Source organism: Oncorhynchus mykiss, chromosome 5, assembly GCF_013265735.2.
Source record: "Oncorhynchus mykiss isolate Arlee chromosome 5, USDA_OmykA_1.1, whole genome shotgun sequence".
NCBI classification, from domain to species: domain Eukaryota; kingdom Metazoa; phylum Chordata; class Actinopteri; order Salmoniformes; family Salmonidae; genus Oncorhynchus; species Oncorhynchus mykiss.
Genome location: NC_048569.1, coordinates 60,823,362 through 60,850,670, shown reverse-complemented (window position 1 = coordinate 60,850,670; position 27,309 = coordinate 60,823,362). Strand labels below are relative to the sequence as shown.

The window sequence follows — 27,309 nt, the reverse complement described above, 5'->3', positions numbered from 1 at the left end:
ACGGGTCTCCCCAGCCCTCGCCTGGCATCTTGCTGCAGCAGCACTTGGCCTTGGTGGTGTTGAAGGCCTTGGGCACAGAACACTTGCCTGACTCGAAGCGGGTGAAACAGAAGCTCTCTCTGGTATCTGTCATACAGAGTGGGTTGGGGGAGAAAACACAGTCAGGTGGATATAGCAGACAATAGACTCCCAATAGTGGGTCTGCTGGGAAGGACAGAGGTGCTGTGATTTCTAACACATCTGTTACTTGGCCATTTAATGACTACTGTAACGTACAGTTCTCTCTCTCTCTCACCAAAACAGCGGCGCCCATTGTCCGACAGGACAAAGCCATTCTGGCAGATACACTGGAAGCTTCCTGGGGTGTTGGTGCACGTGCCAAACTGGCAAATATTGGGCTCCACCTCACACTCGTTGATATCTGGAAGAGAAAGTGAGCGACCGACAGGGCAATAGGGATGAGAGGAGAGGGAATGAGTGCAAAATCACGGCAAACTGTAAGGACAGATGGTGCTGCTGCAACAAGGCTATAAGGCTGTTACACAGCGTGTGGTGTGGGTGTGTGTTGGGCCAGAAGGCAGGGTCACTGCAGGTCGTTGACACCCTGATGTGTAGGTGGGGGTGTGTGCTGGCTCTATCTGTGTGAGCAGGTGGGATCAGAATGTGCAGAGGTAATGAAGTCATGTTCTCTGTGGTAGCTATTCAGTGTGTGTGAACTTGCGTCAAAGTTAATGGTCTCTTTCACCTCCAATAGTTAAGCGCGCGACGGAATGTGTGTTTGTGTGTGTGTGTGTGTGTGTGTGTGTGTAGGGCTCCTACCTATACACTGGTCGTTCTGGACCTCGTATCCAGTTGGGCAGATACAGCGGAACGACCCGTCCAGGTTCTGACAGGTTCCAGGAGAGCAGGTACCAGGAAGACTCACACACTCATTGATATCTGAGGAAGAACATTGTGTGATTATACAGTATGCCTCCATGAAAACACATTATACACCCCAAGACATACATCAAACACTTCCAAATACTTGATTTAGCTTGGGGTTTGCACTTTGGGGACCGTTGCATTGGCTCCATTGTACCAGGCTAACTAAATCAAGCATGAATCAAATATTTGAAAGTATACGACAAATGTACTTGACCCAGGTTTAGAGTTGCTAGGGTGTTGACGTTGCTTACCGACACAGTTTTTTCCGTCTGGGGTGAGTTCGTAGCCATCCTGACAGAGACACTGGAAGGATCCCAGGCTGTTGATACACTGGCCGTTCCTACACACCTGACCCACCAACGCACTGCACTCATCAATGTCTGGAGGGGGACGGGGAAGTGGAGAGAGTTCATATTTATTCAAAATATGCTACTCGAAAGAATCCCTTTTAACATTTCGACTGAACTACTCCTTAACTGTCGCCATAGTGCTATTTTCCAGGATGCGATACCTCGGGATGTCATACGTACGTACCCATGCAGTCATTGTTGTGCGTGAGCTCGAATCCAGGGAAGCAGAGACAGTTGTAGGAGCCCACTGTGTTCTTACAGGTTCCGTTCCCACACGGCTGTCTGTCACACTCGTCGATATCTGAGACGGGAGCGAGACCAGGGGGTGAGACAGAGGTGAGATGATTGAAAAACTAACTGTAGAGTGTCTACTGTGTGGTAAGTCTATGGTAAGTCTATTGAGTTTACTGGGACTCTTTACTCACCCATGCACATTGTCTGGTCGGCGGTGGCCTTGAAGCCGTTGTGGCAGAGACAGCGGTAGCTGCCCTGGGTGTCGATACACTCTCCGTGGCTACACACGTTAGGGATCTCCTGGCACTCGTTGCGGTCTACACACACACAGGGAGAGAAGATACACACCTTTTTAGTTTATTTAAAATAAACGATCAAACCAGGAAGTTCCATTGAGATCATAAATATACAATGAGTACACAAAGTATTTCCATGACATGCTGACCAGGTGAATCCAGGTGAAAGCTATGATCCCTTATTGATGTCACTTGTTAAATCCACTCAGAGTAGATGAAGGGGAGGAGACAAGTTAAAGAAGGCTTTTTAAGCCTTGAGACAATTGAGACATGGATTGTGTGTGTGTGCCATTCAGAGGGTGAATGGGCAAGACAACATATTTAAGTGCCTTTGAACGGGGTATGATAGTAGGGGAGATGAAATACATTAATATTGATCATCTCAGTGTGTTTTCCCATTGACTAATAAACCATCTAACTCTCAAAACAATTCTCTCTCAACAGGGTAACACACCGTAGTACATTTCACTTATAAACTATCAACATAATCTCATCTCTCCACCCCCCCTTTTGTTCTGAGATGGTAAATCCTCGCGGCCCCCGGGCACAGAGTTGGGACTCACCCACGCAGGCCCCACTTGGGGACAGCTTGAAGCCTGGTGAGCACTCGCAGCGGTAGCTCCCTGGGAAGTTGATACAGTTGGCGTTGCGTTGGCACAGGTTGTCTCCGCTGTTACACTCGTCAATATCTGGAGGGAATGAAAAACAAGAGCGGGCAGCGACCATCAGTCACAGTGGTCATAACTGTCTAGTAAAAGCCCAGTGTGAGGTAATGCAGAGGCTGAGGAGGGCCAAACAGAACAGTGCCAGACTGGCTGGGGTTCAGTTCCTCGGTGCTTTAGCGTGATTTAAGTCCCCTGGACTGGCAGACCCTGGCATTAGGCCCCTACAGGGCCAGTATACTCTGCTGTCTGTCTTCACAATTCATGTGAGAGAGAGAGGGGGCAGCATTAACTTTACTGCTTATTAAGTGTGAGTGTGTGGATGTGCGTGTGTGTGTGTTGTGTGCGGGTACATTTGGTTTGAGGGCCACATAAAGTGTGTAGGTATGTGTATATGAGGGAATGTTTACGATCGGTTTTTTTTATGAGAAGGAAAAAGGTGATGATTGTGTGTGTGTGTGTGTGTCTGAGCCTTACCTTCACAGATGAGCAGTATATTGTTGTAGCTGAAGCCCATGGGACATTCACAGCGGAAGCTTCCTATCTGGTTGATACACGCTCCGTGTGCACATATCCCCGGGATCTCTCGACACTCATCAATATCTAGCGAACAACACAGCAACAGCTCTGTTAGAAGTCATTCACTCACAAAGCTACTCCATAAAGCCACTATATAATAGCACCGTATCATATTTCATTATTATTGTTCTACAGTAGTACCACATAATAACATAATGATTATAGTATCTATCGGTTTTGGCAGTTCAGCAGTTTCTGTTCTGAACAAGCAGTAGGCCAGAATGACCTATTTGACCTACTGATGACCTTACCGATGGGCTTGCCTGTGTGGATGTCTATGATGAACCCAGGAGCCTGGTTCCCACACAGTACCTGGTACTCCGCTGTGGCAGAGAGGACAAAACGACGGCGTGAACTTAGGCACCAAGAACACACCGTATTTAGAGGCTGTCGTGAAAGAGTTGGAGGTAGTGTGTCTATGAGTGTGTCTATGTGTGTTTATGCGAGTGTGTGTGCGAGTGTCTTATGTTCCAGCTCACAGGTGACAGGGGTAGGGCAGGCTTCACAGGGCTTGTTCCAGGCTTTGCCCACGTTGTAGGCACAGCAGCACATCTTCTTGGTCATGTTGAACGACAGCTCGTTCTCACACGTGTCGTTGAAGTTGCGGTAACACACGCTCTTCCTCATGTCTGTGATGTCAGCAGAGATGGGGTTGAGAATGACTCATCATAAATACACAACTCATTAACTGTGTAAATTGCTTGTCGTTTGTAAACCGTTACTAAACTGTTTGTGTGTTTATTCACACACACACACACACACACACACACACACACACACACACACACACACACACACACACACACACACACACACACACACACACACACACACACACACACACACACACACACACACACACACACACACACACACACAGTACCAGTCAAAAGTTTGGACACACCTACTCATTCAAGGGTTTTTCTTTCTTTTTATTACTATTTTCGACATTGTATAATAATATTGAAGACATCACAACTATGAAATAACACATATGGAATCATGTAGCAACCAAAACAGTGTTATACAAATCAAAATATATTTTCTATTTTAGATTCTTCAAAGAATTTTGGAATTCTCTAAACCAGCTTCATGAGGTAGTCTTCAATTAACATGTTCATTTTCTTTGTTTCTTAATGATTCTGAGCCAATCAGTTGTGTTGTGACAAGGTAGGGGTGGTATACAGAAGATAGCCCTATTTGGTAAAAGACCAAGTCTATATTATGGCAATAACATCTCAAATAAGCAAAGAGGAATGACAGTCCATCATTACTGTAAGACATGAAGGTCAGTCAATGTGGAAAATGTCAAGAACTTTTCAAGTTTCTTCAAGTGCAGTCGCAAAGACCATCAAGCGCTATGATGAAACTGGCTCTCATGTGGAGCGCCACAGGAAAAGAAGATGCAGAGTTACCTCTGCTGCAGAGGATAAGTCCATTAGAGTTACCAGCTTCAGAAAGTGCAGCCCAAATAAATGCTTCACAGAGTTCAAGTAACAGACACACATCAACGTCAACTGTTGAGAGGAGACTGCATGAATCAGGCCTTCATGGTTGAATTGCTGCAAAGAAACCACTACTAAAGGACACCAATAAGAAGAAGAGACTTGCTTGGGCCAAGAAACAAGAGCAATGGACATGAGACTAGGGGAAATCTGTCCTTTGGTCTGATGAGTCCAAATGTAAGATTTTTGGTTCCAACCGCGTGCCTTTGTGAGACGCAGAGTAGGTGAACAGATGATCTCCGCATGTGTGGTTCCCATCGTGAAGCAAGGAGGAGGAGGTGTGATGGTGTGGGGGTGCTTTGCTGGTGACACTGTCTGTGACTTATTTAGAATTCAAGGAACACTTAAACAGCATGGCTACCACAGCATTCTGCAGCGATACGTCACCCCATCTGATTTGCGTTTTATGGGATTATCATTTGTTTTTCAACTGGGCAAGGACCCAAAACACACCTCCAGGCTGTGTAAGGCCTATTTGACCAAGGATAGTGATGGAGTGCTGCATCAGATGACCTGGCCTCCACAATCATCTGACCTCAACCCAATTGAGATGGTTTGGGATGAGTTGGGCTGCAGAGTGAAGGAAAATCAGCCAACAAGTGCTGAGCATATGTGGGAAGTCCTTCAAAAAAAGCATTCCTCATGAAGCTTGTTGAGAGAATGCCAAGAGTGTGCAAAGCTGTCATCAAGGCAAAGGGTGGCTACTTTGACGAATCTAAAATCTATTTTGATTTGTTTAACACTTTGTTGGTTACTACATGATTCCATATGTGTCATTTGATAGTTTTTGATGTCTTCACTATTAAAATAGTAAAAATAAAGAAAAACCCTTGAATGAGTAGGTGTGTCTAAACTTTTGACTGTTTACTGTATATATCATTTAGTAAGTACCACCCAGTGTGGTCTGACTCACCCATGCAGTTGTTTCCTCCGTTGACCTGCATGTACTCAGGAGGACACACGCAGGTGTAGTTCCCCAAGGTGTTGTAGCAGGTACCAGGGCCACAGATTCCAATGTGGGCTGTGCACTCATCAATATCTACACACACAAACACAGAATACACGTGGTTACACACAGTACTGTCTTTTATTATCTTCCACTATTTTGGGCTTTAGGCGGTCAACTGGATCAGATGAATACTGGGGAAGTCCGGAGGAAGACCTCATTTGACCCTTCTGTGACCTTTTCCCTCTTACCCTCGCAGATGCGTGTCTCCTCGTTGAGGTAGTAGCCTGCGGGGCACTCACACTGGAAGCTACCGAAGGTGTTGACACAGTTGCCACCCTGGCACAGGCCTGGCAGCTCCTGGCACTCATCAATGTCTGGTGGGGGCAGTGGGAGAAAGAGTCCGGTTTAGTTTGATGGGACATACTCTTAATAAATACAATGGGATAATAAGATATGGACGAACAGTGTTTACCTTCCAGGATGACAGTGATGGGGTTAGGTCTGAAGCCCTCTCCTCCGGGACACAGTGTCTTGTACTCCGCTACAGACAAAAAAAACAACCCCAAAAAGATCCTACCACATTTTCCTCAAATATATATGTGGAGTTGGCCAAGATGTTTTGTTTGTCTACAAAAAGAGCATGTCTGTCATGATTTGGTTCGACATAAGCTTTATAGTACGTACTGGAGTTGATGGGGGGGCAGAGTTCACAGGGGTTTCCCCAGGCTCCCCCTAGGGAGCAGCAGCAGGAGGCGCGGGTTACGCCCACGCCGATCTCAGCGCTGCAGGAGATGCCGCCGTCGCCACGCGCCAACGTGTCCAGGAAACAGTTGCCCACTCGTGTGTCTGAGATGAGGGAAAGGAATTATTGTTACACACCCATCAACACTTCCTGCCACTCACTCATTGGCTGAGGAGTCTTCATCTCCATGGCTACCAGACATTAGCATTGCTCTGATGCCAGGTGTCCAGTACTCACCCACACAGCCCACTCCAGTTGGATTGAGCTCGAAGTCCGGAGGGCAGTTACACAGGTAGCTTCCTGGTGTGTTCACACACAAGCCGTTGATGCAGTTCACAGGGTCCGCACATTCGTTAATGTCTGGAACACACGCACACACACATTCGTTAATGTCTGGAACACACACGCACACGCACACACACACTTTATGACCAACATTAAATAACACACATAGATCCACACACACATGCACTATGTGAAAGCTATGCACTTAGACTGAGAGGACTGGAGAAAGCAGAAAGAGCCTTGATAAAGTCACAGACTTGCTGCGGCTGCACATGACAGAGAGATTGAGTGGCACAACGAGGGAATACAAAGTCCAAATTGATGGCAAAATATGAGGGCTGCCAGATTGTCTTGGTCGTGATGCCGTGGCAGAGTTATCAGAGTATGGCAGAGGGTGTGTGCTTCTCACCAGTGCAGTTTCCTCCGCTGCGGTCCAGCTCGTAGCCGTCGTCACACACACACCGGAACATCCCCGGGAGGTTCTGACACGTTCCAAACACACAGATGTTCTGGAAGTTACACTCGTCGATGTCTACCGGAGAGGGAGAAAAAGATACGGTCAGTGGCTATGGTCAGAACGATGGTGTGTGTGTGTGTGTGTTTGTGTTTGTGTGTTATTCTGACCCTGGCAGGCCTTGCTGTCCTCAGTAGGGGTGAAGCCCATCTCACACTCGCAGCGGTAGCCACCCGGAGCGTTCAGACACTGGCCGTTCTCACACAGGTTCACGTTGTCAGCACACTCATCCATATCAGAACAGGAGAAGCCATCCCCATTGAAGCCCTCCTTGCAGGCACAGCGGTAGGAGCCTGGGGTGTTGACACAGTCTGCGTTGAGGTTGCAGTTGTGCTCCTCAGTGGAACACTCATCCACGTCTACAGGGATAGAGGAGGGTCAAACATAATCAGTTCACTTGGTGTCCGTAGACGAGGCAGCCGCGCAATAACAATTCAAGAACCGATTCTGAGAAGTACTGTAGAGATAAACTACTGTAGACATCTCCGGTTTCTAGAGAGTTAACGAACGTATGGCTCAGTTGGTAGAGCGTGGTGCTTACAATGTCAAAGTTGTGGGTTCGATTCCCACGACCATCCATACCTAAAAATATACACACGCGTGACTGTAAGTCGCTCTCGATAAAAGTGTCTGCTAAATTACGTATTTTTAAAATTTCATTTAACAGGCTTTTGTTCCAGCCCAGCACTAGTATACTCACCCACACACTTGATGCCGTCCCCCACCCAGCCGTCACGACAGCGACACTTGAAGCTTCCGGGGACGTTGACGCAGGCAGCATGCATGTCACAGTTATGGGCTCCAATCTCACACTCATCAATATCTAGGAGAAGGAAAAACAGCAGAGAGATAAATGTAGAGACAAGACATGCGAGTGCCTCTCGCATTCTGTCTGTACTCTGGCTTATACCGGGCGTTATCCACAGGAGTAAAAAATGACCAAAGCTTCATGACATCGTCATAACTAAGATATTGTTTTAGCCTTACAGTTACGACCAGCGTGTGTGTAGCCCATGGTGTTGTACGGTGTGTATGTGTGTGTGTGTGTGTGTGTAGCCCATGGTGTTGTACGGTGTGTATGTGTGTGTGTGTGTGTGTGTGTGTGTAGCCCATGGTGTTGTACGGTGTGTATGTGTGTGTAGCCCATGGTGTTGTGTGTTGTACGGTGTATGTGTGTGTGTGTGTGTACACTGTACCTGTGCAGCCGGTGGAGCCCTTCTTGACAAAGTATCCCAGCTGACAGTGACAGATGAAGGATCCCTTGGTGTTCTCACAGTCCCCATGCAGACAGATGTTAGGGTTCAGCTCACACTCGTTCACATCTGATACACACACACAGAGGAACACACAACACAGAGGAACACACAACACAGAGGAACACACACAGAGGAACAAACACACAGAGGAACACACAGAGGAACATGAGTTAACTGGTCTTGGAGAGGGGACAGAGGAGTAAAATATATGTCTAACAGGTAAGGGTAAAATTAGAGGGATAGGATAGGGAGAGAGAGGGAGGGAAGAGAAGAGAAGGGGAGAGAAGAGAGGGAGAGAGAGAGAGAGAGAGAGAGCGAGAGAGAGAGAGAGAAGGAGAGAGAGCGATGGAGAGAGAGAGCGAGAAAGAGAGAGAGAGAGAGAGAAGGAGAGATGGAGAGAGATGGAGAGAGAGAAGGAGAGAGAAGGAGAGAGAGCAGGATAAGAGAACACAGTGTACATCTCACCAATGCAGGTCCTCATATCCATGGAGGCCATGAATCCGTCGTAGCAGAGACAGCGGTACTCTCCGGGGACGTTGGTACACTGACCCCCGTCACAGATATCAGGGCTGTCCTCGCACTCATCAATGTCTGGACAGGGGAGAGAACGAGTGTGACTGTGTGTTTCTACACTATACTACGTGTGTATGTACAGCACACTGGTGGATTGCGTTACTGTGTGACTTACCAGCGCAGGTTCTGAGGTCGGGCATGAGAGCGTAGCCCTCACTACAGCTGCACTCGTAGCTGCCCTCTGAGTTGGTACAGTGTGTGTCACAGCCGCCGTTCATGATGGTACATTCATCAATATCTGCAATCAGCCGGGTTACAGGTAAGCATAGACACACACAAACAGACACTCAAACGGTGCTTGACGCTTAGAAATGGTCAACAACCACGGTGCAAACATCCACGAGACAAATGATGACATGTCTCAGTCAGGTGGTCACTCACCCACACAGCCCTGTCTGTCTGGTGTAACCTGGTAGCCCGTGTCACAGGAGCACTGGTAGTTCCCCACCATGTTGACACAGTGGCCGTTCTTACACAGGTTGTTGCTCAGCTGGCACTCGTTCACATCTGGAAACACACAGTGACAGTTAGAGTCAGCTTCAATCAAAGGAATTAGCCACCACAGTAGACAACATCATGTAGGAGAGAATAACGTTTACTGTCTGGTGAACTTGAACATGTATCCCAGATGACTTGAGGATGATTTAAAAGGTGTGTAAGGTGTGTGTTTAGGTGATGTAAAGTGTGTGTGTGTGTGTGTGCTGTATACTATGCACTGTGCAGTGATATACTGTTTGACTACCTTCGCAGGAGGAGCCGTCGGGGCTCAGCTGGTGTCCGGGGGGACATTCACACTCGTAACTCCCCTCTGTGTTCAGACAGGCGCCTCCTTGACACAGCAGTGTGTTCCTCTCACACTCATCAATATCTGCAGGGGAGAGAGGGAGAGGAAGAAAGGTAGGAGAGAAAGAGGGGAGGGAGGGAGAGCGAAAAAGGAGAAAGATAGAAGAGAGAGAGGGAGAGAGTGCAACAAGGTCAACATTCAATAATGATCTCGGAGGAAGTTCTCCCACTCTCCCGTCAACTGGAGAGTTATATGTGTGTTCCCCCACTCACCCATGCAGTTCTTCATCATCATGAAGCCGCTCTCGTAGCCCTCGAAGCATTCACACTCGAAGCTGCCGGGGGTGTTCACACAGGTGCCGTGGCCACACAGGTCCGGAGAGATACGACATTCGTCAATATCTGTGGGAGTGGGAGGAGAGACAGAGGGAGGAGAGAGAGGGAGGAGAGACAGAGGGAGGGGAGAGAGGGAATAGAGAGAGGGAAGAGAGACAGGAAAGAGAGACAGAGGGAAGAGAGACAGGGAAGAAAGACAGAGGGAGGGGAGACAGAGGGAGGGGAGACAGAGGGAAGAGAGAGAGGGAAGAGAGACAGAGGGAAGAGAGACAGAGGGAAGAGAGACAGAGGGAAGAGAGACAGAGGGAAGAGAGAGAGGGAGGAGAGACAGAGGGAGGAGAGAGAGGGAAGAGAGAGAGGGAAGAGACAGAGGGAAGAGAGACAGAGGGAAGAGAGACAGAGGGAAGAGAGACAGGGAAGAGAGACAGAGGGAGGGGAGACAGAGGGAGGGGAGACAGAGGGAGGGGAGACAGAGGGAGGGGAGACAGAGGGAAGAGAGACAGAGGGAAGAGAGACAGAGGCAAGAGAGACAAAGGGAAGAGAGACAGAGGGAAGAGAGAGAGGGAAGAGAGACAGAGGGAAGAGAGACAGAGGGAAGAGAGACAGGGAAGAGAGCGAGGGAGGGGAGACCGAGGGAAGAGAGAGAGAGGGAAGAAAGAGAGGGAAGAGAGAGAGGGAAGAGAGACAGAGGGAAGAGAGAGAGGGAGGGGAGACAGGGAAGAGAGAGAGGGAGGGGAGACAGAGGGAAGAGAGACAGGGAAGAGAGAGAGGGAAGAGAGACAGTGGGAAGAGAGACAGTGGGAAGAGAGACAGGGAAGCGAGAGAGGGAAGAATGCATATTACATAAATATCATATTCAACCTTCATTTACTGATCTCATGAGGAAATTCAGCTGTGTCAACAAACAGTGTCGTCAAGTGAGTTTGTAGCACAAGTTTATTTTATGACCCTAAAACTTGCTCAAATACTACAGAAATCTTACTAAAGATACATATTTCTCCGAAACTAGTTAAGATGCTTTTTTATTGTATAAAAAAAACCATGACTATGCTTTCTCTCTCTCGTACCGGTGCAGTTCCTCTCCTCCATGTTGAGGGCGAAGCCGCTGCTGCAGCGACACTTGAAGCTGCCGATGGTGTTGCGACACGTTCCGTGAGAACACAGGCCGCTGAACACCTTACACTCATTCACATCTGCAGGAGAAGAACAGAACAGTATAATGCCAAGGGTCAGGGGTGAACTGTGTATGGAATTCACATGAAATTGACCTGTGCTATTTTTCCAAATCTAATCCAGTAATGATTTTCTCAAAATACATTTCTAGTTGTTTAGATATGTGATGCTGTGGACGGCTGGCACCTGTACATTTGATCATTTGACTTGCTCTTTGTAGCTCCTCAGTCTAGTTGGGATAGACCCTAAATGTGTAAATGACACTAAAAAAAAAGTCTACTGACATTCCGACAAGGAAAACGGGACAATGAGTGATTGTCCCTACCTTTGTAAAAGGGTCTGCCAGTCAGGATGTCTCCTCGGTTGGCGAAGCCTGGTCCTCGGGGGCAGATGGCCTTGTTCTCCGGGGTTCCCGCCTTGGGACACTCCTCACAGTCGATGCCCCAGGCCGCGCCCACCGAGCAGCAGCACATGTCCACGCGGTAGCGCCCGGGCAGCGGTTCGCCACACTCATCCTCGTGCCACTTCATGTAGCACTGCTCGCTGCGCACGTCTGGGGAACAGACAGATGGACGGACATACACTACTGCTGACCACACAGTAGCCTCAAGATGCTAATATTTTTGGTGACCACATTTGTGTGACGAATCTGCTTGTTTATCAAGGTTTATGTCGGTTACGGTCTTGTCTTACCCACGCAGGTGCGTCCGCTCCCGTCCAGGGTGAGACCCTCAGCACACTCACAGAGGAAGGAGCCCTGGGTGTTGACACAGCGCCCGTTGGTACACACCCCCGGGAACACCTCACACTCATTGATGTCTGGAGGGGGGGGATCGGGGGTTATTAAAGGAATGACTGTACTGTATGACTCATAGGGAGGGAGTGGAATACCACAGGGAGGGAGACAGAGGGTCATTATGACTGTGAGAATGTCTGCTACCAACATAATGGATAATAGACAGTAGCAGCAGTGTGTGTGTGTGTCGGGGTCAATGTGTGTTTTACCTTCACAATTGACTCCCTTCATACGAGCGAACCCTCTGGAACAGGCAGTGTCTGTGGAGAGAGACATCAGTTACCGTACACACCTCAGTATCTTCATTAGGAGTGTGTTTGTCTACAGGTCTGTTTGTGTGCGTACTGACCGATCTCGCAGCGTTCACAAGGACTGCCCCAGGCGGCTCCCAGCGTAGAGCAGCACTCAGACTTGAGTGTGGCGCCGTTGATGTTGACCTCACAGCGGCCATCTTGGATATTCAGCCAGCACGTTCCTTTCATGCTGTCTGTAGAGGGAGGAAGGGGGAGAGAGAGAGAGAGAGAGAAGGAAGAGAAAGGGAGGAGAGAGGGAGAGGGAAAAAAAGAGAGAGAGAATGTCGGTAAGTGAAGGCAATCAAGAGAACCCTGCCAAGAAAAGGCCCTTCAATTCAATACTACATTCATTCCAAGCACAACACTACAGGCAGTGGTTAGTAACTAACTACAGGTGTCCCTTTCAACAGCTGCTTATACCAAGACACATGCATCAATGACTTTAATAAGTTGCTATGGCACTCCTAATGGACTGAGAGCATAGTCATAACAAACGGGATGGTCATTTTCTCTCCCGAGACCATGAGCCCACCCAAAAACTCCACCACAATTTACATTCTTGCCACCGAGCGATGACTTTGAAGCAAATATATGACTCTGCTTTGAAAATAAAACGTCTCTATATTTTAAAGTACAGGAATCTATCAGACTGACAAGGCCGGCTCACATTGGTATTTATTCTAATGACTCATCCCAGATTCCATCTGTAGATGGATGTTCAGATGCGTCTGGTCATGCTCCCAAAGCTGATATCGACTTGTTTATTTAGTGGTATAAACATTCTAAAATGCCTATTAGGCTCGAAACCTTGGCTCAAATCCCACTCCTTACTCTGACTGTCTATATGATGATTCTCTGACAGAAGTTTGCCTCAGGACCCCGTCGTTTAAAAAAAATGTGGGTCCAATTTTAAGTCGGCCAGTTATGACAGACGCCTCGGCCTCTTACCCACGCAGATGGTGTTGGTGGAGTCCAGCTTGCTGCCGTGAGAACACTCGCAGTTGAAGGACCCGGCGATGTTGCGGCAGATTCCGTTGACACACGGGCTGGAGTCACACTCGTTGATATCTGAAAGACATGGACCAGAGCAGGGTTAGGTATGGCAGTGCAGAGCCAGGTAAATGGTCATCCTTAACATCTAGAGAGGCTTTTACTTCAACAATGTCATGACTCTCCTGGTCGAGGATCCTCAGATCAGCTTGGCAAATGGCTGACAGATAGCCAGAGAGGAGGAGAGGCCGGCCCTGGGCCGGTTTTATGACACCTCGCGCCAATCGTAAATCTTATGCAGCAGAGAACCCTCTCCTGTTCTTCAGTACCAACCAAAGGAATGCCTTTGTCCTCCAGGAAACTTTCGCTGCCAAAACCATAACGTCCAAAAAAAGTGAACATTGGAACAATATTTCTAAGATAGGAATGTTATGAATGGTCAGTGGGGATCTAAATAATAATCATGTCATATTGCTTTTCATTTTGTGATGTTATTAAAAAGTGTATGAACCAAATACTGTAACTTAGGAAGGAAACACATTCAAGTTGTCAAGTTTCCATCCAATATGATGCTAATACAATATGAAGAACGATGAAACTATTTTTGTTAAGATAGGAAGGTGATTTTAGTTTTCAAACAAGATCATCGTTTTCATGTCCGTTGCACATTAACTAAGCCACACCCCGAATGAGGTCAGAAGAGCGTGTCAGTGTGATGGAACCTTCCTTTTCGACCAGAGTGCTTAAAAGGACTCGCTAAGAATTAACATACCAGACCAGCAGACGTGAAGCGTGAGCTAAACGTTACAAATGGTTGAAACTCTAAGACCAGAAAGCGTGCAGCTATGGCTACACATTGAAATGGTTAGAAACTCTGAAACTCTCAACACAAGGTGAAGAAAATAACCTCACTAGACCAAAACATTGACAGTTTGCAGCTGTGCATGTAAAGGGGTCTAGAACTTTGACTATCTACCCGAGGAAGAAAAGAGGTGAGAAGCTCACCTCAGACAATCACTGGTGAATCATTGAAGCCACAGACAACTATGAAGGACATTGTGACCTCTGGTGGACAATCAGAGCATTACACCCATCGAGCCATTCCCCGTAGAAGGATAGATTGGTTTCAACCGAGATAGACAACGGACAAAGACATCTAACTTACACGTAAATATATTGCATTTCTTACCCAAACGGGCGGCAGCTCGTGTGTAAGATATAGGATTCATGTGAGAACAGTCCTAGAATGTATCCACGATAAATGTTCCTTTCTCTATCTCTCTCTTTCCCCACACCCTCTCCATTGTGTAACAAGCCGTCACATCTTCTCAGTCCACTAGAAACGTTTGGCTCATGTAAGTGTGTATGTGCATTCTGTGTTATTATTTAGTTAGTTAGTAAATAAATCATTCAATCAAATGGTGTAGAACTGAATAATCAGCAAAGGCTGAGGTTCTTGAGGATTCAAGAAGTCTGCCACGTTCAGAATGAGACTGATATGAGGTAATGATTAATAAGTGACCGTTATCGATATATAACTTATATATATATATATAAAATTCCCCAAATTCCAAACGAGTTAATTGTTACATGATTAATTGAATCTAGTAACAATTGTATATAGTTAGTTGATTTGATAAATTACAGTCATCACATTAATACAAGTCACGTCATGACCACAAAGACAGAAAACGTTATGAAATTGGTTCAAGGACAGAGGATGTAAGCAAACATGTGGTCATATATTTTGATGGTCTATTTGACTACCTTCTCTCCATGTGTGTTTAAGTGTTAAACAGTTGCAGGTGTACGCACGTCTAGACGATTAGACAGCCGCAAGGTATGAAATAGCACTGAAGAGTGTTTTAATGCATTGAGTCTTCGAACAAAGTTGTTGCTCCTTTGGCGTTTGTATGAGGTGTTTACCTTCGCAGGTCTCAGAGTCTGGTTTGAAGACGAAGCCTTTGGGACAGGAGCAGGTGTAGCTGCCGGGGGTGTTTCTACACAGGCCGTTGTCACACAGCAGACGGTTCACGAGACACTCGTTGATGTCTGGGAGACATGAAAGAGTCGAGGAGAAGAAAACAACATGGTTGATCAAGTGTAGGGGAGAGTGGGGTAAGTTGAGCCATTTTTTCCCCGGCATCACTCCGCCAAAGGAAATAGTATTCTCTCTTAACAAAGATATCTACCTATATTTCAGGATGTCGTGTTTTCCTGGAAATAATCAGAATTCATGTAAACAGTACAGTTTTGAAAAAATAGCTTGTCCCAAAAAAGTGGTCCGCAGGTATGGGGTAAGTTGAACCACGAACAGGGTAAGTTAAGACCCCTACAAACTTCTGTACTGAATGAAATATTACACCTACCTTTTTAAAACCACGTCTATCTTTATTAAAACCATGTCTATCATGCCTATCCCATTAGCATCGTTAACTGGCTACATACGGAGTGATTGACAAATGCGCATACACAGTCAATATTGCTGGAAATTAATTGGCAGATATTGGGTTACGTTTGTCTTTTCAAGCAGGGAAAAGTACCCAATTGTCATACTTGAGTAAAAGTCAAGATACCTTCATATAAAATCACTCAAGTAAAAGTCAAAGTTGCCCAGTACAATCATACTTGAGTAAAAGTCTAAAAGCATTTGGTTTAAAATCTACTTAAGTATCAAAAGTAGAAGAAAATGTATAAATCATTTCAAATTCCTTATTAATCAAATTAAATCAAACCCATATGGCACCAATTTCTTGTTTTTTAATTTACGGCTAGCCAGGGGCACGCTCCAACACTCAGACATCATTTAGAAACGAAGCATGTGTTTAGTGAGTCCACCAGATCAGAGCAGTAGGGATGACCAGGGATATTCTCTTGATAAGTGTATGAATTAGATAGACCATTTTCCTGTCCTGCTAAGCATTCAAAATGTAACAAGTACTTTTGTGTGTCTTGGAAAATGTACGGAGTAAAAAGTACATCAATTTCTTTAGGAATGTAGTGAAGTAAAAGTAGTCAAAAATATAAATAGTAAAGTAAAGTACAGATCACCCCAAAAAACGACTTAAGTGGTACTTTCAAGTATTTTTAAAAAGTACTTTCGCCACTGTTTTTAAGTCAATAGAGGCTAACCAGGGTCGGATAATGCAATGTGACTTTGATTGGACAGAACCCAGGAGCTTTATGTTTATGACAGTTTGCATGGAACACATGAGAAAATGTACTTTCAGAATTGATTGGCGAGTAACTCATAGGTGGGCTGGGAGATACGACCAATCTACCTTTTGAAGACCCTGATTTAGATACACGTTTCGTTTTTTGGACCTAACTTGTTAACACATTTTCCATGTGGTTTCTTCCTTTACAGACTCCATGAAATGACGACCTCTTCCTAAATACTTGCTCAAAATAATAATTTTGTGTATGGTTTCCTAGAAACAAGGGTGGCTCAACTTACCCAATTGGTTGAATTGACCACACTCCCCTAACACAAACCAACAAAAACAATCAACCCCAGTGTTTAAAATGATCAGTGATTGGTCATCCAACTTTGGTCATACGTCAAAGTTAAGACCACGAAAGTACAGCAAGACATGGAACTCAGTTCGACTTCAGACCACTGTTATATTCAGATATGAAAACGTGACAAACTCTCATTCGGGTCGCTGCTTTTCCCAGCAGACATTGGAGAGTGGATACAGGAAGCCTGGACTCACCCACGCAGTTCTTTCCGCTGGAGTCGGACTCGTAGCCGATGTTACAGATGCAGCGGTAGCTCCCTCTCAGGTTCTCACACATGCCGTTCTGACAGATGTCAGGGTCCAAGGCACACTCGTTGATGTCTGAAGAGACACAGAGGACAAACCCACATGAGACACAGCCTCATCTTAAATAAGGCTCTTTCCAACAAAAATATTAATTGTATTTTTTTTCACTCTGTGATTTGAAATTCGGCGGGAAAATCACACATTTCGGAGGGACGCATTGGAATGTTCGAGGGGAGGCCTGTTAAATGTCAGAATAACTATCAGTGATAGTAGAGCTCCACACCACACAGACTTACGATCGAACCGTACAAGTCACATGACTCACCTCTGCCGTCAGCGGTGATGCCAATCCCACTGCTGCACACGGCCTGGAACTCAGCTGAAAGGCCATTAAAAACACCTGTAAATCACCTGCTAATATACCCAGTGTAACAAAAAAACACCATTTACATTATAATTCTGACAATCACTTCTGCAGATCTTAGCCTGGAATCTGAACTGTGATGTGAAACAATTCTGAAACAGAGCTAACAGGATCTTAATAACGGCACATGTAAACCACTGATGCTTGCTGGTGGGGTTAGGGTCAGCTTTGGTCACCTGAGTTGCGGGCAGGGCAGGGCAGGCAGGGCTCTCCGAAGCCGTGTTCAGGACTGGCACAGCAGCACTCGGACTTGGTGACGGCTCCCGGGAAGGGCCGCGAGCACGTGCCCATCTTGATGGCGCCGTAGCAGGTGGTGCGCATGTGTGTGTCTACACACACTCTCCCGTCCACGTCGATGGCCAGGCCCGGCGGGCACTCACAGCGGAAGGAGCCCTCAGAGTTGAGACAGCGTCCGTTCATACAGATGCCTGGGGTCTGGCACTCATCAATGTCTGAGGGAGGAAGGAGAGAAGAAGGGAAGCGATACAGTAAATAATTGTATAACCTTATTTAATTTAGATAATCACTTCAATAACACTTTATTAATCCCTCCAGGAGAAATCTGCTCCCTTGAAGATGATCTGTAGATCATAGGAGGCTGGTGGGAGGAGCTATGGGAGGACGGGCTCATTGTTAACGGCTGGAATGGAACCAACGAAACAGTATCAAACATACGGAATCCACACGTTTGACTCCGTTCCATTGATTCCATTCCAGCTGTTACAATGAGCCCAACCTCCTATAGCTCCTCCCACCAGCCCCCACTGCTATAGATGTTGATCAACTGCAACTCTGTTGACTTCAGATAACTGCAACTAGTGTATGGTAGATGACATACCTGTGCAGTAGCGTCCGTTAGGTGCCAGGGCAAAGCCAGATTTACAGATACACTTGAAGCTACCATCCTCATTGATACACATTCCATTGAGACACATGTTGGTGGTGGCACACTCATCATGATCTGGAAGAGCACAGGGAGACACGTTGTCATTTATAATGGCCTAGTTGTGCAATAATCTACCACAGATTCCGTAGGTTGAATATATAAATGAATGTCCATTGTTACCTATGCAGTTCTTTCCATCAGGAGTGAGTTCAAAGCCAGCGTTGCAGATGCACTGGAAGCTTCCGCCAGTGTTGACACAACGTCCGTTACGACACATCACTCCGTTCACGATGCACTCGTCAATATCTGTGGAGGGGAGTTTGACCGTTAGCCAGGTCAGGTACCAGTCTGTTTCTGTCCTGGACACCGCCAGAAGGCCAACGTACCCAGTCTATCCATACCATCCAACTGTTGGAATAGAAAATGATCATGGTGAGTGATTGGAACATACCAATGCAGGCCTGTTTGGTGGGGGTGCCCTGGTAGCCTTCGTGACACTTGCAGTGGTACGACCCAGGTGTGTTGACACAGTCTCCATTGACACAGGGGTTGCTGACGCACTCATCCACATCTGAAGGAGGGAGGAGAGGAGGAGATGAAGAGAGATGAGTTCATCAGAAAAACCCAGGGTGCTCCAATTTACAAATCTGAACACTCCCATGCGTGTTGAAAAAGGTTAGAATCAATGCTAATGTGTAAAGATACCCTGAGTTTTACAGCAGAGAAGAGAAGTCCCATGTGTGGTCAGAAAATGGCAGTGGAGTCTATGTCATTTTCCTAACTGACTTTGTAGTGGGCTTACCGATACACTCCCCGCGTACATCCTGTCTGTAGCCCATGTTACATTCACAGCGGTAGCTGGTCGGGGTGGGGATACAGCGTCCGTTCAAACACAGGTTGGTGAAATGTTTACACACATCAACGGTCTCATTGAGTGATACTGAGGATACACAACACAACACACAATTACATTACATTACATAAAAAACACAGTGAAGAAGATGAAGAGATGAAAGGTTGCCCCCATCATTATTTTGACATTCAGGTGAGTCTCATTGAGATACAATCTCTTCTTCAAAAGACCTAGTCCATGAACTGATCAACAGGCTACACAGTGCATTCGGAAAGTATTCAGACCCCTTTCCACATTTTGTTACATTAAAGCCTTATACTAAAATGAAATAAAAAATGTATAATCCTCATCAATCTACACACAATACCCTTTAATGACAAAGCGGAAACAGGTTTTTAGAAAATGCAAATATATTACAAATACAAAACTGACCCTTTGCTATGAGACTCGAAATTGAGCTCAGGTGCATCCTGTTTCCATTGTTTATCCTTGAGATGTTTCTACAACTTGGAGTCCACCTGTGGTAAATTCAATTGATTGGACATGATTTGGAAAGGCACACACCTGTCTATATAAGGCCCTACGGTTGACAGTGCATGTCAGAGCAAAAACCAAGCCACGAGGTTGAAGGAATTGTCCGTAGAGCTCCGAGACAGGATTGTGTAGATGCACAGATCTGGGGAAGGGCACCAAAACATTTCTTCAGCATTGAAGGTCCCTAAGAATATAGTGGCCTCCATCATTCTTAAATGGAAGAAGTTTGGATCCGCCAAGACTCTTCTTTGAGCTAGCCGCCTGGCCAAACTGAGCAATCAGGGGAGAAGGGCCTTGGTCAGGGAAGGGACCAAGAACATGATGGTCACTCTGACAAAGCTCTAGAGTTCCTCTGTGGAGATGGGAGAACCTTCCAGAAGGACAACCATCTCTGCAGCACTCCCTCAATCAGGCCTTTATGGTACAGTGGCTAGATGGAAGCCACTACTCAGTCATAACAGCCTGCTTGGAGTTTGCCAAAAGGCACCTAAAGACTCTCAGACAATGAGAAACAAGATTCTCCGGTCTGATGAAACCAAGATTGAACTCTTTGGCCTGAATGCCAAGCGTCACATCTGGAGGAAACCTGGCATCATCCCTATGGTGAAGCATGGTGGTGGCAGCATCATGCTGTGGGGATGTTTTTCAGCGGCAGGGACTGGGAGACTAGTCAGGATCAAGGGAAAGATGAATGGAGCAAAGTACAGAGAGATCCTTGATGAAAACCTGCTCCAGAGCGCTCAGGACAACGACCCTAAGCACACAGCCAAGACAACGCAGGAGTGGCTTGGGAGACAAGTCTCTGAATGTCCTGGGGTGGCCCAGCTAGAGCCTGGACTTGAGCCTGATCGAACATCTCTGGAGAGACCTGCTCCCCATCCAAGCTGACAGAGATTGAGAGGATCTGCAGAGAAGGATATATAGATAAACTCCCCAAATACAAGTGTGCCAAGACTCAAGGCTGTAATTGCCATCAAGGGTGCTTCAACAAAGTACTGAGTAAAGGGTCTGAATACTTACGTAAATGTGATATTTCAGTTTTTTTTTTATACATTTGCAAAAAACAACAAAAAAAAAAAAACCTGAGCTGCCAGAATAATAGTTTGTGGGGAGGCGCTGATTAACGGCGAATAAACTATAAACTATCAAAATAAAGAAAGTCGCACCCTCCATGTATAATCTCCCAGCAATTTAATGGGTATTTACCGACGTTTCGGCACCACTGTGCCTTCCTCAGGGTTTATACATTTGCAAACATAATAACAAAAATTTTTTTTGCTTTGTCATTATGGATTATTGTGTATAGATTGATGAGGGAAAAAAACAATTTAATCCATTTTAGAATAAGGCTGTAACATAACAAACTATGGAAAAAGTCAAGGGGTCTGAATACTTTCCAAATGCACTGTACACTCAGTTTAAACCATAGAATAAGGAATTAAACTATTAGTAATTTTATACAATCTCTATGGTTTAAACAATATCTAATATCTCTGATACAAAACGTAAAACCACAAGCTAATAATAGAACACTACCCAATTGACACTTTTCAAGGCCCAACCAACTCACCGATATTACGCCCCCCACCGTTTCCTCCGAAACCATTTCCTCCTCCTCCTCCCTGTCCCCCTCCTCCAATTCCTCCTCCGTTGCCATGGTGACCATTGCCATTAGGTCCGTTTGGGTTGAGCTTGTAGCCGTAGCTGTAACCGTTACCGTTGCTGCCACCACCATTGGGGAAGACTCCGTGGGGGAAACCTCCGTTACCTGTGCCATGGGGAACCCCATCGATGCACAGCCTTCTGTACTCATCTACAGGAGAGAGCATGGAAAGGGTTAATGTTGGTTCATCTTCAAATGACTCCCATACACACACAGAAGTTTACAGGACAACGACCCTAAGCACACAGCCGAGTTGACTGTGCCTTCAAAGAACTTGGAAAATTCCAGAAAATTATATCATGGCTTTACAAGCTTCCGATAGGATAATTTACATCATTTGAGTCAATTGGAGGTGTACCTGTGGATATATTTCAAAGCCTACCTTCAAACCCAGTGCCTCTTTGCTTGTCATTATGACAAAATCAAAAGAAATCAGCCAAGACTGCAGAATATAAATTGTAGACCTCCACAAGTCTGGTTCATTCTTGGGAGCAATTTCCAAATTCCTGAAGGTACCATGTTCATCTGTACAAACAATAGTATGCAAGTATAAACACCATGGGACCATGCAGCCGTCATACCACTCAGGAAGGAGACACGTTCTGTCTCCTAGAGATGAATGTACTTTGGTGAGAAAAGTGCAATTCAATTCCAGAACAACAGCAAAATACCTTGTGAAGATGCTGGAGGTACAAATGTATCTATATCCACAGTAAAAAAAGTCCTATATTGACATAACCTGAAAGGCCGCTCAGCAAGGAAGAAGCCACTGCTCCAAAACCACCATAAAAAAGCCAGACTATGGTTTGCAACTGCACATGGGGACAAAGATAGTACATTTTGGAGAAATGTTCTCTGGTCTGATGAAACAAAAATAGAACCGTTTGGGCATAATGACCATCGTTATGTTTGGAGGAAAAAGGGGGAAGCATGCAAGCCAAAGAACACCATCCCAAACGTGAAGCACGGGGGTCAAGGTATTGGAGTAGCCATCACAAAGCCCTGACCTCAATCCAATAGAAATTTGTGGGAAGAACTGAAATAGCGTGTGCGAGCAAGGAGGCCTACAAACCTGACTTGGTTACACCAGCTCTGTCAGGAGGAATGAGCCAAAATTAACCCAACTTAATGTGGGAAGCTTGTGGAAAGCTATCTGAAACATTTGACCCAGGTTAAACAATTTAAAGGCAATGCTACCAAATATGAATTGAGTGTATGTAAACTTCTGACCCACTGGGAATGTGATGAAAGAAATAAAAGCTGAAAAAAAGCATTCTCTCTACTATTATTCTAACATTTCACATTCTTAAAATAAAGTGGTGATCCTAACTGACCTAAGATAGTGCATTTTTACTAGGATTAAATGTCAGGAATTGTGAAAAACTGAGTTTAAATGTATTTGGCTAAGGTGTGTGTAAACTTCAGACTTCAACTGCATGTGAGCTAGATAGACAAGACCGCGGTCATTGTCTTCACCCAGATCTTTTTCATCTTTCTCCTTTTGTTTTTAGTCATGAGGTCATACTCTTCAGCACTTTATCCACGGTGAGGGGATGTGGGACCGTGGATCACTTACATGGTCAGTTACAGTTTGGGTCTAGAGCGGTCATCCCTCTCTTCAAAGGGGGAGACACTCTAGTCCCAAACTGCAACAGACCGATATCTATCCTACCTTGCCTTTCCAAGGTCTTCGAAAGTTAACAAACAGATCAACCATTTCGAATCCCACCGTACCTTCTCCGCTATGCAATCTGGATTCCAAGCTGGTCATGGGTGCACCTCAGCCACGCTCAAGGTCCTAAACGATATCATAACCGCCATCGATAGGAGACAATACTGTGCAGCTGTATTCATCGACCTGGCCAAGGTTTTCGACTCTGCCAATCACCACATTCTTATCAGCAGACTCAACAGGCTTGGTTTCTCAAATGACTGCCTCGCCTGGTTCACCAACTACTTCTCAGACAGAGTTCAGTGTGTAAAATCGGAGGGCCTGTTGTCCGGACCTCGGGCAGTCTCTATGGGGGTGCTACAGGGTTCAATTCTCGGGCTGACTCTTTTCTCTGTATACATCAATGATGTCGCTCTTGCTGCTGGTGAGTCTCTGATCCACCTCTACGCAGACGACACCATTCTGTATACTTCTGGCCCTTCTTTGGACACTGTGTTAACTAACCTCCAGACGAGCTTCAATGCCATACAACTCTCCTTCCGTGGCCTCCAACTGCTCTTAAATGCAAGTAAAACTAAATGCATGCTCGCTGCCAGTACCCGCCCGCCCGTCCAGCATCACTACTCTGGACGGTTCCGACTTAGAATATGTGGACAACTACAAATACCTAGATGTCTGGTTAGACTGTGAACTCTCCTTCCAGACTCACATTAAGCATCTCCAATCCAAAATTAAACATAGAATCGGCTTCCTATTTCACAACAAAACATCCTTCACTCATGCTGCCAAACATACCCTCGTAAAACTGACTATCCTGCCAATCCGTGACTTCGGCGATGTCATTTACAAAATAGCCTCCAACACTCTACTCAGCAAATTGGATGCAGTCTATCACAGTGTCATCCGTTTTGTCACCAAAGCCCCATACACTCCCCACCACTGCAATCTATATGCTCTCGTTGGCTGGCCCTCGCTTCATATTTGTCACCAAACCCGCTGGCCAGGTCATCTATAAGTCTTTGCTAGGTAAAGCCCTGCCTTATCTCAGCTCACTGGTCACCATAGCAGCACCCACCCGTAACACACGCTCCAGCAGGTATATTTCACTGGTCACCCCCAAACACAATTCCTCTTTTGGCAGCCTTTCCTTCCAGTTCTCTGCTGCCAATGACTGGAACGAATTGCAAAAATCACTGAAGCTGGAGACTCATATCTCCCTCCCTAACTTTAAGCACCAGCTGTCAGAGCAGCTCACAGATCACTGCACCTGTACATAGCCCATCTGTTAATAGCCCATCCAACTACCTCATCCCCATACTGTTATTTATCCTTTGAACTCCAGCATCTCTACTTGCACATTCATTTTCTGCACATCTACCACTTTCAGTGTTTAATTGCTAAATTGTAATTATTTCGCCACAATGGCCTATTTATTGCATTACCCCCCTTATCTTACCTCATTTGCACACACTGTATATACAGTGCCTTGCGAAAGTATTCGGCCCCCTTGAACTTTGCGACCTTTTGCCACATTTCAGGCTTCAAACATAAAGATATAAAACTGTATTTTTTTGTGAAGAATCAACAACAAGTGGGACACAATCATGAAGTGGAACGACATTTATTGGATATTTCAAACTTTTTTAACAAATCAAAAGCTGAAAAATTGGGCGTGCAAAATTATTCAGCCCCCTCAAGTTAATACTTTGTAGCGCCACCTTTTGCTGCGATTACAGCTGTAAGTCGCTTGGGGTATGTCTCTATCAGTTTTGCACATCGAGAGACTGACATTTTTTCCCATTCCTCCTTGCAAAACAGCTCGAGCTCAGTGAAATTGGATGGAGAGCATTTGTGAACAGCAGTTTTCAGTTCTTTCCACAGATTCTCGATTGGATTCAGGTCTGGACTTTGACTTGGCCATTCTAACACCTGGATATGTTTATTTTTGAACCATTCCATTGTAGATTTTGCTTTATGTTTTGGATCATTGTCTTGTTGGAAGACAAATCTCCTTCCCAGTCTCAGGTCTTTTGCAGACTCCATCAGGTTTTCTTCCAGAATGGTTCTGTATTTGGCTCAATCCATCTTCCCATCAATTTTAACCATCTTCCCTGTCCCTGCTGAAGAAAAGCAGGCCCAAACCATGATGCTTCCACCACCATGTTTGACAGTGGGGATGGTGTGTTCAGCTGTGTTGCTTTTACGCCAAACATAACATTTTGCATTGTTGCCAAAAAGTTCAATTTTGGTTTCATCTGACCAGAGCACCTTCTTCCACATGTTTGGTGTGTCTCCCAGGTGGCTTGTGGCAAACTTTAAACTACACTTTTTATGGATATCTTTAAGAAATGGCTTTCTTCTTGCCACTCTTCCATAAAGGCCAGATTTGTGCAAAATACGACTGATTGTTGTCCTATGGACAGAGTCTCCCACCTCAGCGGTAGATCTCTGCAGTTCACCCAGAGTGATCATGGGCCTCTTGGCTGCATCTCTGATCAGTCTTCTCCTTGTATGAGCTGAAGGTTTAGAGGGACGGCCAGGTCTTGGTAGATTTGCAGTGGTCTGATACTCCTTCCATTTCAATATTATCGCTTGCACAGTGCTCCTTGGGATGTTTAAAGCTTGGGAAATCTTTTTGTATCCAAATCCGGCTGTAAACTTCTTCACAACAGTATCTCGGACCTGCCTGGTGTGTTCCTTGTTCTTCATGATGCTCTCTGCGCTTTTAACGGACCTCTGAGACTATCACAGTGCAGGTGCATTTATACGGAGACTTGATTACACACAGGTGGATTGTATTTATCATCATTAGTCATTTAGGTCAACATCGGATCATTCAGAGATCCTCACTGACCTTCTGGAGAGAGTTTGCTGCACTGAAAGTAAAGGGCCTGAATAATTTTGCACGCCCAATTTTTCAGTTTTTGATTTGTTAAAAAAGTTTGAAATATCCAATAAATGTTGTTCCACTTCATGATTGTGTCCCACTTGTTGTTGATTCTTCACAAAAAACTACAGTTTTATATCTTTATGTTTGAAGCCTGAAATGTGGCAAAAGGTCGCAAAGTTCAAGGGGGCCGAATACTTTCGCAAGGCACTGTATACTTTTTTCTACTGTGTTATTGACTGTATGTTTGTTTATTCCATGTGTAGCTCTGTGTTATTGTTTGTGTTACACTGCTTTGCATTATCTTGGCCAGGTCGCAGTTGTAAATGAGAACTTGTTCTCAACCAGCCTACCTGGTTAAATAAAGGTGAAATAAAAAAAAATGAATGACAGGCAATCCCAGCTATTCAAGGTGTTCATTCATAACACATGCACAAAATAACTCAGCAATTGAGTGCAAAGGGGAGTTTGGACTGTGGGTTAGAAGTCGTAAGTTGTGTGTGTGTCTGAGACAGACGAGGAGGAGAGAGTGTGTGTGTTCATGCGTGTACTCACCGGACCCTCTGACAGGGCACATCTCAGGGATCTGTCCAGAAGCCCAGCAGCGGCCCGTGTCACAGCAGCACTGCATCTTGGTATACTGGCCCTGCAGGTCACCTGCACAGCGCCCACTCGCTAGCGCTGAGAAACACGTGCCCACACGCTGGTCTGAGGGAGGAGAGGATGGAGGGAGAAGGAAGAGAGAAAGAGAGTTGGGAAGAGAGGTCAGTTTGCTTCAGGGTGAGTCACTCAAATCGCTCATGATGTTGTAATCACGTTTGACTTCCAGGTCATGTAGAACATCTCATGTTAGGCAGACCATGTTATAATGCATAATTTACAATACTGTAAATACTCTGGTGACAAGGTACAGTGAGGGAAAAAAGTATTTGATCCCCTGCTGATTTTGTAAGTTTGCCCACTGACAAAGAAATGATCTGTCTATAATTTTAATGGTAGGTTTATTTGAACAGTGAGAGACAGAATAAGAACAACAAAAAGCATGTCAAAAATGTTATAAATTGGTTTGCATTTTAATGAGGGAAATAAGTATTTGACTCCTCTGCAAAACATGACTTAGTACTTGGTGGCAAAACCCTTGTTGGCAATCACAGAGGTCAGGCGTTTCTTGTAGTTGGCCACCAGGTTTGCACACATCTCAGGAGGGATTTTGTCCCACTCCTCTTTGCAGATCTTCTCCAAGTCATTAAGGTTTCGAGGCTGACATTTGGCAACTCGAACCTTCAGCTCCCTCCACAGATTTTCTATGGGATTAAGGTCTGGAGACTGGATAGGCCACTCCAGGACCTTAATGTGCTTCTTCTTGAGCCACTCCTTTGT

General features: G+C 45.6%; 1 protein-coding gene across 3 annotated transcripts in view; it reads right to left on the bottom strand.

Moving 5' to 3' along the window:
* Positions 1 to 27,309, bottom strand: part of LOC110524227 (fibrillin-2) — a 90,616-nt gene that overhangs the window by 10,701 nt on the left and 52,606 nt on the right. For 2 of the 3 annotated variants that reach the window (XM_036978000.1, XM_036978001.1), the window contains exons 10-49: positions 26,485 to 26,637; positions 21,278 to 21,520; positions 19,123 to 19,260; positions 18,772 to 18,891; positions 18,501 to 18,626; positions 18,273 to 18,395; positions 17,611 to 17,886; positions 17,336 to 17,389; positions 16,960 to 17,085; positions 15,170 to 15,295; positions 13,202 to 13,321; positions 12,310 to 12,447; positions 12,170 to 12,220; positions 11,858 to 11,983; positions 11,490 to 11,717; positions 11,059 to 11,184; positions 9,929 to 10,057; positions 9,615 to 9,740; positions 9,254 to 9,379; positions 8,988 to 9,110; positions 8,765 to 8,890; positions 8,240 to 8,365; positions 7,744 to 7,866; positions 7,154 to 7,402; positions 6,939 to 7,061; positions 6,482 to 6,604; positions 6,187 to 6,348; positions 5,975 to 6,043; positions 5,751 to 5,876; positions 5,467 to 5,592; positions 3,528 to 3,677; positions 3,300 to 3,371; positions 2,947 to 3,072; positions 2,371 to 2,496; positions 1,703 to 1,828; positions 1,462 to 1,578; positions 1,179 to 1,307; positions 820 to 939; positions 296 to 421; positions 1 to 126 (exon numbers count right to left, since the gene is read on the bottom strand). The exon at positions 1 to 126 is cut by the window's left edge and continues 27 nt beyond it. In XM_036978000.1, coding sequence (XP_036833895.1) covers positions 1 to 126; positions 296 to 421; positions 820 to 939; positions 1,179 to 1,307; positions 1,462 to 1,578; positions 1,703 to 1,828; positions 2,371 to 2,496; positions 2,947 to 3,072; positions 3,300 to 3,371; positions 3,528 to 3,677; positions 5,467 to 5,592; positions 5,751 to 5,876; positions 5,975 to 6,043; positions 6,187 to 6,348; positions 6,482 to 6,604; positions 6,939 to 7,061; positions 7,154 to 7,402; positions 7,744 to 7,866; positions 8,240 to 8,365; positions 8,765 to 8,890; positions 8,988 to 9,110; positions 9,254 to 9,379; positions 9,615 to 9,740; positions 9,929 to 10,057; positions 11,059 to 11,184; positions 11,490 to 11,717; positions 11,858 to 11,983; positions 12,170 to 12,220; positions 12,310 to 12,447; positions 13,202 to 13,321; positions 15,170 to 15,295; positions 16,960 to 17,085; positions 17,336 to 17,389; positions 17,611 to 17,886; positions 18,273 to 18,395; positions 18,501 to 18,626; positions 18,772 to 18,891; positions 19,123 to 19,260; positions 21,278 to 21,520; positions 26,485 to 26,637 — 5,349 coding nt within the window. The remainder of the gene's footprint in view (positions 127 to 295; positions 422 to 819; positions 940 to 1,178; positions 1,308 to 1,461; positions 1,579 to 1,702; positions 1,829 to 2,370; positions 2,497 to 2,946; positions 3,073 to 3,299; positions 3,372 to 3,527; positions 3,678 to 5,466; positions 5,593 to 5,750; positions 5,877 to 5,974; positions 6,044 to 6,186; positions 6,349 to 6,481; positions 6,605 to 6,938; positions 7,062 to 7,153; positions 7,403 to 7,743; positions 7,867 to 8,239; positions 8,366 to 8,764; positions 8,891 to 8,987; positions 9,111 to 9,253; positions 9,380 to 9,614; positions 9,741 to 9,928; positions 10,058 to 11,058; positions 11,185 to 11,489; positions 11,718 to 11,857; positions 11,984 to 12,169; positions 12,221 to 12,309; positions 12,448 to 13,201; positions 13,322 to 15,169; positions 15,296 to 16,959; positions 17,086 to 17,335; positions 17,390 to 17,610; positions 17,887 to 18,272; positions 18,396 to 18,500; positions 18,627 to 18,771; positions 18,892 to 19,122; positions 19,261 to 21,277; positions 21,521 to 26,484; positions 26,638 to 27,309) is intronic. The other variant, XM_036978002.1, reaches the window with a different exon arrangement.